Genomic DNA, 9,551 nt, shown 5'->3' with positions numbered 1-9,551 from the left:
TTGTTCCAGAACCTATGTTCTTACTTGCTATGCTGTCCTGTCTAAAAGAGGAGGGAGCGGAGGCCAGGGAGGGGAAGGGGCCGGTTTGGTTGCTTGGCCAGGTGACAGGGATGGGGGGGCCGGGACCTCTTGTCTTCAGCCTCAGGGTTCTTCCTTCCACAGCCCCTCCTGACAGTTCCTCTGTCCCCACCCAGCCTCCCCATGGACCTCCCCAGAGTTAACAGTCGCCTGACCTCTTACTTGGCGGGCAGCTCCAGCCCAAAGAGGCTGCACCCACATTCCCTGGCTGCTCTCCAGCCCGCAGGAGCTGAGGCAACAAAGTCCAGTGAGTGTGAGGGCTGAGCAGAGGCCGCCGAAGGGGAGGCAGCAGCAGGGAGCTGCCGAGAGGAAGGACTGTCCAGCTTCCAGATGCTAGGCCTCCTGGGAAGCACGACCCTCGCGGGCTTGATCACAGGCATTGTCGTGGCTCTTCTGCTGTTGGTGCTGCTGCTGGCCACCTGCCTGTACCACGGACAGCGGGACCATGACGTGGAGAGGAACCGCCCGGCCGCGAGGAGAAACCGAGTCCGGTGGGCCCAGCCTTGGCTCCTCCCGGGCCGGGCCCACCCGGGACACGCTCACTGTTTCCGTCATCCTGGCCACGTGTCTCACACGCACCACGTGGGCCTCCACCACCATCGCCTCCACCGACACCTCTACCACCAAGCCCACCACCAAGCCCACCTCCATGCCCACCGAGGCCACCACTGACGCCTGTGAATGGCAGCCACTGCCTGCCCTCCCGTGGACCCCCATGCTCCTGTGCAGAAGGGCACCTCTCTGTGGTAAACACTGAGTACTGTGCCCTGGGTCCTGCTTGGCTTCTTTTGCATACTACCCCCCCCCCCCCCACGGTACTATAAGGAGAGAAGCGAGGAGCACAGGGGTGGCCCTGCGCACACTGGAAGGTAACAAGTTGAGAGCAGAGATGGTCCTTTGGGGATGGACCCTGCCTATGACTGTAACTCCCAGGGGACACCAGTGCATGTGGATGCACAGAAGATGTACCGTGCTCTCTGAAGTGCTGTCCTCTGATTTACTCAGGCCCTGGCCAGGGGCGTAGCTGGGAGGGGACAGCAATGCCTTGTGTTTGGAGAAGACAGTATGAGGCTGCAAGTCAATTCACTGGTGCCTTAATACAAGAAAATAAAAACTACGAGGAAGCTTTTGTGAAGAGGCTCTTGATCGTACAGCTCGAGTGGGAGAGAAGGATCGAGCCGCCAGGCATGTGTCTGCAATGCCCTGGGAACATCCTTCTCTGATGAGAAGTGAGTGCCTGGCACTGGCAGCTTCTGCCTGCTGCTTGAGGGCTGGCCGTGCCCTGGGGGAAACTGGGCAGGCCCTGTGGTGCTCCAAGGGCAGTAGGAGAGAAAAGCTTGGGGCCTAAGCTCTGAGGGAGGACGTGGGGTTTGCACGCAGCCCTGCCTAGAGAGGGCTCTCTGTGTACCAGGGGGGCTTTGGGCTTCTGTGGGACAGTACAGGGGCTCAGAGAAGAGGGGTGAGGCCACCCAGGCTGGTCACCAAGGGCTCTTTCTCCAGTGCTCTTTCCAGTGCATCTCCAGGGCAGACTGAACCCTGGGACCTGCAGAAGCCCCAGTCTGTGAGCTGTGTTGAATTCAGTGTGTCCTTGATAACTCGATCAGGGTTTCTTATCCAAGCCTTGAGGCTCCAGCTCCCGGACCCACTGGTGCCTGTGTATAGCAGAGGGGCTGGGAGGTTCTTTAAACTGGAGGAGGTGGTGCTGGGTGGCCTTGGGAGAGTGCTTGTCTCCCCAGGATCTCAGTTTCCTCTTCCCTAAAATGGATCGATAGCAGAGACCTCTTCTTGCCAAAGTCTGGAGGCATGTTCCACATACCCCATGAATAGCTGGCACAATTCCACAGGGAGGAAGGAAATCTTGTCCTGAGGCCTTCAGCCTGGGCTTGGGTGGGAAGCAGAGAGAGGAGAGCCTTAGGGGCCAGGAGAGGTGGTGGGGAGGGGCTCGAGAATGGGCCAGAAAGTCAGGGGCCTGTGACTCACTGGAACAGAACATCCTGTTTCTTTTCTAGTTCCTGGTGGATTCTCTGTGAGGGTTGGAGGTGTAAGGGGGAGAGGGAGGCAAATCCACACTGACAGCCGTGCTAGGTTTCTGGGCTGGGAATGTAGGTCACGGGTCACCACGTACTGCTGATTTTATCTCTGCAGTGTCCTTCAAATCTGCCTCCCCTCCAGCATTCCCGAGTCTGTCCTAGCTTGTCCTCCCCCGACCCCGCCAATCTGGACTCCTGCCCACGTCCAGCCCTGTCCCTTTTTGAAGCATCTCTGCACCGTGGCCTGCAGGATCTGCCGAAACTCCTTTATAGCCCTAGGGGTGAAGTCCCTGCCTCCTGGTTGGTTATTAAAGGCCCCTGATCTGGTCCCTGTCCCTTGCTCCTTTTGTCCTATCCACACTGCTCTGGTCATTGGCCCCAGAAAACACCTCGTACTTTCCCCTCTCTGTGTCTTTGCCCAAGAAGAATTTGTTGCTCCCTCCTATGGGTTTCCAATTTGTTATTCATATTTATTTTTATATTTCTGGTGGAACACTGAACACATCTGTCTCTTCCCCAGAGATTTATGGCAGGATTCAAGGGCCCCTGCCCTCATGCATCTAAGAAACTTTGAGGGCTCCCTGCCCCCAGTGCAGAACCAGCCCACACAACAGATGCTCAGGAAAAATTCTCAGAATGTCATGCTCTCTGGGAAAGTAAATATGATCAGAATAACCGCTGCCAGAAGTTTGGGGCTTGAGGGACACCAAGTATGGCAGTAGGACCTTGAGGGGATTAGGCCTCTGAGCTCCTGGGGTCCTTGCTGAGGGGGTCTGTGCTCCCCCTCCATCCCCAGTGTTGGGGGCCTGAAAAGTGGGAAACATTTAACAGATGGACGTGGGTGGGCCTGCTGGCTTGGACGTCCCCTCTCCCTCATCTCTTTATGTAGCCCTGTGTCAGTCTAAGATGGCCTGCCTTTCCTAAATGTGGCCTGGAGTCTCTGGGGGAGCTCTATTCTCTCTGCTTTAGGATGTCTGCCATCATCTTTGCCCTTCTAATGTAAGGGAAAGTAAGGGATGTGTCTTTTTCTGATCAGTTGATGATGGTGGCTGTGGGCGACACATATGTATCTAAATGGTAGTTATCTTGGGAAGTCCCACGGCATCTGGGGTCCATGGTCAGGGGCTGTATATCACAGGATTACAATAGTCACAAGAAAAGGAGAAGATACCCAGAAAAAAGCCCTTAGCACAAACGTCTCTGAGCAGTAGTAAACATGTATGGCTGTCTTGATCTTTCCAACTCGCCTGATAATGCTGCTGCCACTTAAATCACGGGACAGGGCTGTTGGGGGATAGTTGAAGGCAAGGACCCTGAACTGAGTGGGCATTGTGGTGAAAGTAAGTGCACCCTGTCCATCTTCATCAAGGATGGCTCCTTGTGCCCTGGGCTTGAGATGCCGTGTTGGTCATTCCATGTTGCAGACTGCGGGTGTGACATCATATGCAACCCTGAGGAGCCTTCGCAGCAGACTGGACCTGTCCTCACAATATCCCTGGGGCCCTCTCATTGCGCCACACAGCCTGTGTTCAGCTATTGAATGTCTGTTGTCAGAATGGATCAGAAGGCCTAGTTTACTGGCGAATCAGAGAAGGGGCCCCAATCTCAGAAACAGATAAGGAAACCCATCCAAGGCAGAAGACAAGAGGGCTGAGCAATTGTCCTTTATTCCAGTTTTAAAATGCTGAAAAACACACATCTACAATGGGTGGCCTCCAACTACATGCGTCCACAAAGAACAGGCAAACGAGAATTCAAAGAACAAATAATTCAGTTTGAAACCGGATTCCTCTGGTGCCCTCTGTCTCCTGAACTGGCGAGTTGATTTTGGTGATTCAGTCTGAAACCATGTGCCCCAGACTGGCGCATCGTGTTTCCTTTCTGCTCTGGCTGCCCTACTTAACACAAATAATCTGAGGTGTCCAGGTTTGCTATGGGCCCGGCTTGCCCAATGCTGTTCATGCAGAGGAAGAGCCCGGAGCTCATCCTGGAAAAGGGAAGAGTGAGAACATGACAGGCCTCATTTAGTCCAAATAGTTGCTCTCTCATCCTGCACTTAGCAACTTCCTAAAACTGGTACTAAAGAAAATTCACTGGGGCCTTGGAGAACTCTCAAGAAACCCTGTGCCTGGTACCTGGAAGCATTGTTCCTCACTGCTCTGTTTCTCAGAGTTTGGGTCAAGTGGGACCGGCAATCCAGCCTCCTTTCTGGAAGTGGGGTCGTCTCAGGCGGTTAGCTGTGGAAGAGCCGGGACCGGGTGGCGGTCAGGAGGCAGCCCTTCTGGCAGACTTCCTGGGTGGCCTGGCCCGGCTGGCCCCTCACCCGGATGGGCTAAGAGGAGAGCCTGCCTCCCGGGGCTGCAATGGTGTGGGTGTGTGGGGGGGGGGTGGGGTAAGTGCAGTCACGGAGGGGGCAGGCAGCTGTGCAGGTCCTGGGCCCACACTCACAATTGGAGGAAGGAATCCAGGAAGTTCTCAGAGCTGCTCAGACATCTCGGAGCCTTGTCCCAAGCAGGACCAAGGCTGCAGCGCCCAGGGATGAGTGTGCTGTGGCCTGGCCCCTGGGGTGGCCCCCAGGTCAGGAGGCCATGGCACCACTGCCGGCTCTGTCGCTTGGAGAAGCCCAGGGTAAGTTTTCACAGCATCCGAGTGTGAGCAGGCAGCAAGGAGGGTTGGGGAGGGGGGAGGCCATGCAGAAGACGGCTTCTCCTGGAACAGGAACCACAGGGTGAAGGAGCCCCATAGTGAATCACTGAAGGGGTTTGGATCCTGCCCTATCTAGAAAGCGCTCTCCCACCCCATGCAGAAAAGGATGCCAAGTGAAAGGGACCACAGCCCCCTGCCAAAGGCCCCATGGCCCTTGTGGCGACCTGGCAGTGCCTCCGCCCCACCTGCGTTCCTGCCCCTGCTCAGGTCCAGGAGCTCAGGAGGCATCGGATAGGCTGATTCAAGGACTGGCCCAAGGTTCTTCTAGGGGCGGAGCCCAGGCTCATCCGGGGTCCCCAGGAGGCGGAGTATCTTGTCTTTTGTCTGAGAAGACAAACTCTCTTGAAATCTGTAGGCGTCACCAGGGGGCAGGGTTGGCAATGTTCTCTCTGAGCGAAGTCTTCTGTTCCTTCTTTCCAGCCCCTCCAAGTCCAGGAAGTCTTGTGCTCACATCTTTCAGGACAGCTCTTCTTCCAGAAGTCGCCAGCGGAGTTGACCACAGTTCTTGGAATCCAGACCAGAGGCTTAGAAAACAATAACAGAGACCCACTGAGGTCTGAGTAGCACCATGCGGGGTGCCCCATGGCCCAGAAGGGCCGTGACCCAGGGCCTCAGACCAGCATCCACTTAGGAGACCACAAGGAGAGCGGCTGGAAGGGCAGAGTGCCTGCCACCACCAAGGGCACCCTGTTTTGGATGGGGAGCTAGGGCTCAGCCGGTCATCTGCCACGTGGGGCCATGGAAACAGCAGTGATCGGAGTGGTGGCCGTGCTGTTTGTGGTCACCGTAGCCATCACCTGCATCCTGTGCTGCTTCAGCTGTGACTCAAGAACCCAGGATCCTCAGGGGGGCCCCGGCCACAGCTTTACAGTGGCCACGTTTTGCCAGGAGGCTTCTTTCTTCACGGGGCCAGGTCACCATGCCCAACCAGTGGTGGGTGCCCGGGACTTCTGGACCTTCATGTGAGGCCTGACAGTCCCCAGGATTTGTTCTGCTGGTGGGTCAGATTCACTCGTCACCGAGCGAGCCTTCCCCGGTGTCCTACTCCTCCAATGCTGCATTCCTGTCCTTCCCTGCCTCTATTCTGCAAGCTCCCCGTCCCATCCCATCTCACTTTGCTGTGCCCTCCAGCCTGGGAGATCCGCAGCGGTGGGACCAGACGGAATTCAGCTTGGACCCCTGAGAGCTCAGCCGGACCCTTCCCACAGGATGGGGCTTAGGAGAGGCCTGAAGAGTGACTGCTGGGCAGTGTCAGATTGCACGGTGAGCCAGCTCTTCTGATTTACATGGGGGACTGAGATGTCACTGGAATTTATTGTAAACAGAGTGCTGGTTCACTCAGGTTACCCCGGGATGCCTGTGACACTGGTTCTCTTGCCACCAGAAGAAACAGCGAGCTCAAGTAGACATTTTTATGTTTTTATCTCCCTTCTGATTGAGTCATTTTGTTACTTGCAAGTGCACATTGCAAAGAACCTGATGCCGAGAATTGTCTCCTGCCAGTTGCCTGAATCAGCCCTGAGATCCTGAAACCAAAGGGCTGCTTCCTGGGAACACATGATTTATTTTATGATTGAAAATGTATACCCCTTCATAGACGTCTCAAGAATCAACAGAAAAGAATCAAGGTCAAGAATCAAGAGGAAAAAGAAAGTCACAGCAAGTACAAGATATTTTCTTAACAGCAACGCCAGAAAGAAGACTTTGAAACATACTTTGAGACTTTCTTACTATATTCTTATAGATCACTTCTATTCTCAGAGAATGTAAGTGACTTCCATCACTTAGGAATGATAGAAAAATCATGAGCTGCAAGATAATTCCAAATACGTTAAAATGTTGTGTTACATTGAGAGCATGTAACAAAGCTCTTGTTTTCATCACAAATAAAGACATGCTCAGTTTTCATTAATAGAAAATCTGTTTTATCTGTAGCAGGAAATGAAGGCTGTGCCAGGTTTAGAATATGGTTTGAAGGGCGCAAACTTCTGGCTCTCCTGGCTCATACGTCTCCATCCTGCCTTGAATGGATGCCTCTCCTAGGACCTACTTATTGAGGAGGGAAAAACTGACCCTGACAGGGATCTGGCCTCTACGGGTACCTAGACAGGCCATCTTGGCCTTGTGGCTGCTGCAGGAAGGGCTCTCAGAGAGAGGCTTGGGGCTGTAGAGGTGCAGAGGGGGAAGGGGCCAGGGGGAGAGGCTGGTGGAGAGGGATGGAGCAGGGGAGCACGGGGAAGGGAGAGGCACTGACTGCCCAGGAACGGGAGCTCCTGGGAAGCTTGTCTTGGTCACTCTGGACCTGAAAGCCCCCAAGCAGGGTCTTCGTAGATGCACGTGGAAGGCTGCAAAGAGGACCCAGAGACTGAGTGAAGGGAACTGTTGCAGGTTGTGTTCTCCTCAAATGAACACGGAGACAAAGTTTGGGGTTTATAGGGATCATTATCCATGAGGGGAAGGAGGAGAGTGCAGGATTAGATAGAGGAAAAGGTCAAATTATGAGGCAGGACCTTGACATGTGCCTCCTACCTCTGTTCAGTCTCTGAGTGCTAGCGGCCCCCCTTCCCTGTCCCCTAAGGTTCTGCCTCAGGCAGAGCAGCCCTGCAGCTGAGGCTGCCCCTGAATCCTTCCTTGAGGGGGTCCTGGGTGGTGCGTCTCCAAAGAGCTCAGTAGGGGCCTGTTCTCAGAGGTTCCCAGGTATGAGAGGTGGGCAAACATGTCTAGACACAAAGATATACCCGGGCATGGAAGCTCCAGGTGGGCAGAGACAGCAGTGCAAGGCCTGGGAAGGGAGAAAGAGTAAGCCTTGGTCTCTCTCTGCCCTCCAGCAAAGTAAGCTCTGTTCCAGGTCAGGTGCCTTTCAGCTGGACCCAGGTATCAAGACCCCAGGCCCAGAGCTCTGTCCCTGTGCTCATGGTCACAACCTCGCTGGGTCAGTGGAAGGAGGGTCTGCAGGCTGGAATCACATGACTCTGAAAGCAAAGCAACGGTAGGAAGCTTGACCTCACTCTGCAGGTGAGGGGCATCATATCAAGCCCTGAGTTTTCCTCATTTGTTCACTTGCTAATCTACCCACCTATCTAAGCACTATCCATCCATCCGTTCATCCATCCGTCCATCCACCCACCCACACCTCCATCTACTCACTGAGTCTTCCTCCCTCACTTACTCATGCATGTGCTCATTCATTCTGTCACTTGTTCTCTTATTTAGTCATTCACCCCTCTATTCAATAAGCACTGGCTGAGCACGAACTGTGTGCCAGGCCGTGCCCAGGGAACATGGGGGTCAGTGAAACATGGTCCCAGCACTTGGTGTACTTCCAATTTACTGATCTGGGCAAGGCTGCAAATAACACAATCGGGGGCTCGGGGGAGGGAGAGCGGGGAGACCCAGGGAAACCTGGGAGGAGGGGCCCTTGAGCTAGACTTGCAGAAAAGAGGGGCACTTCAACAAGGAGAATTTGGGAGATGGTGTTCAGGGGGAGCAGCGCGAGTGGACATTCAGAGAGCTCGTGGGGGCAGGGAGTAGGCAGTTCGGGCGGGAGGAGGTGAGGACGGATGACAGAAGCACTTCTTGTCACACCTGACCAGCACGTTTCTGGGTGACAGAGGACAAAGGCAACAAAGAGGCAGCCTTGCTTGTCAGGCTGGGCAGGTACGGTCTTTCCTACTGTGTGCTTGTGCGCACACCGCCCACCCCACCCCACCCCCACCCACCCCCCGCCCCCAGCATTGCAATCTGCTGTTACTACAGAGGAGCAGCAGGTCCGGCAGTAGGATCTAGAGAGAGAAGGGCTTTAGAGACTCTGGGCAAGGCCAGCTTCGAGTGGAGCCGGGCTCGAGGGTGTGGGAGAAGCTGTCCCAGAGATCAGGGAGTTTGAGAAGAGAAGGCAGTCAAGGCCAACCACTGTGGAGCAGGCTGATGAGGAGGAGCTAAAGAAGGGACAGCAGGGTGGGGAGCACATGGGGTAGAGAAGCAGGGAGTAGGGTTACCATATTTAGCAAGTAAAAATGCAGGACATCCCGTCAATTTTAATTTCAGATAGACAAAAAAAAAAAATAGCATAAGTATGTCCCATGCAATATTTGGGACATACTTATACTAAAACATTATTTGTTGTTTGGGAGTTTATTTTAACTGGTGTCCTGTATTTTATCTGGCAAGGGAGAAAGTGGTTCTCAGGGAGGGTGAGTCACCTGGTTGAAAGAACTGTTTGGGGTGGGGGTGGGGCGGCTGGCAACTGTGAGCACAGAGAAGAGACCTTGGATTTTGCATCATGAGGGTTGATAGTGACCTTGGTGAGAACAGTTTGAGTGGAGTGAAGGGAGCAGCTTGCACAGTGATGTGTGTGTGTGTGTGTGTGTGTGTGTGTGTGTAAGGGCAGTTGAATCAGTGGGAACTGAGGAAGGGGAGGTCACAGTTGAAGATAATTTGAAGGGAAGAAGAGCGATATATTTCTTTATTTTTATTTTTTATATTTTATTTTCTAAAATTTACATCCAAGTTAGTTAGCATATAGTGCAACAATGATCTCAGGAGTAGATTCCTTAGTGCCCCTTACCCGATTAGCCCATCCCCCCTCCCACAACCCCTCCAGTAACCCTCAGTTTGTTCTCCATATTTATGAGTCTCTTCTGTTTTGTCCCCCTCCCCGTTTTTATATTATTTTTGTTTCCCTTCCCTTATGTTCCTCTGTTTTGTCTCTTAAAGTCCTCATATGAGTGAAGTCATATG

General features: G+C 53.9%; 2 protein-coding genes across 3 annotated transcripts; both read left to right on the top strand.

Annotated features, from left to right (window-relative positions):
* The first annotated feature begins 408 nt into the window (after positions 1 to 408).
* Positions 409 to 5,336, top strand: HRCT1 (histidine rich carboxyl terminus 1). 2 transcript variants are annotated; one of them, XR_009251610.1, is made up of 2 exons: positions 409 to 824; positions 5,235 to 5,336. XR_009251610.1 is itself a non-coding variant. In XM_058694951.1 (1 exon), exon 1 carries the CDS (start codon positions 409 to 411, stop codon positions 748 to 750), a length of 342 nt encoding a protein of 113 aa, XP_058550934.1. In that variant the 3' UTR covers positions 751 to 1,208. The 2 variants fall into 2 exon arrangements, 1 of the variants encoding a protein (XP_058550934.1); XM_058694951.1 differs by lacking the exon at positions 5,235 to 5,336 and having other exon boundaries at positions 409 to 1,208.
* Positions 5,337 to 5,548: 212 nt separating this feature from the next.
* SPAAR (small regulatory polypeptide of amino acid response) lies at positions 5,549 to 6,722 on the top strand. The gene has a single exon (XM_058694952.1). The coding sequence runs from the start codon at positions 5,553 to 5,555 to the stop codon at positions 5,778 to 5,780; it is 228 nt and encodes a 75-aa protein (XP_058550935.1). The 5' UTR covers positions 5,549 to 5,552; the 3' UTR covers positions 5,781 to 6,722.
* The last annotated feature ends 2,829 nt before the right edge of the window (positions 6,723 to 9,551 follow it).

This window comes from Neofelis nebulosa, chromosome 12 (assembly GCF_028018385.1).
Source record: "Neofelis nebulosa isolate mNeoNeb1 chromosome 12, mNeoNeb1.pri, whole genome shotgun sequence".
Lineage (NCBI taxonomy): Eukaryota > Metazoa > Chordata > Mammalia > Carnivora > Felidae > Neofelis > Neofelis nebulosa.
The sequence above is the reverse complement of the archived record's forward strand: the minus strand, read 5'-3'. Positions and strand labels throughout refer to the sequence as shown.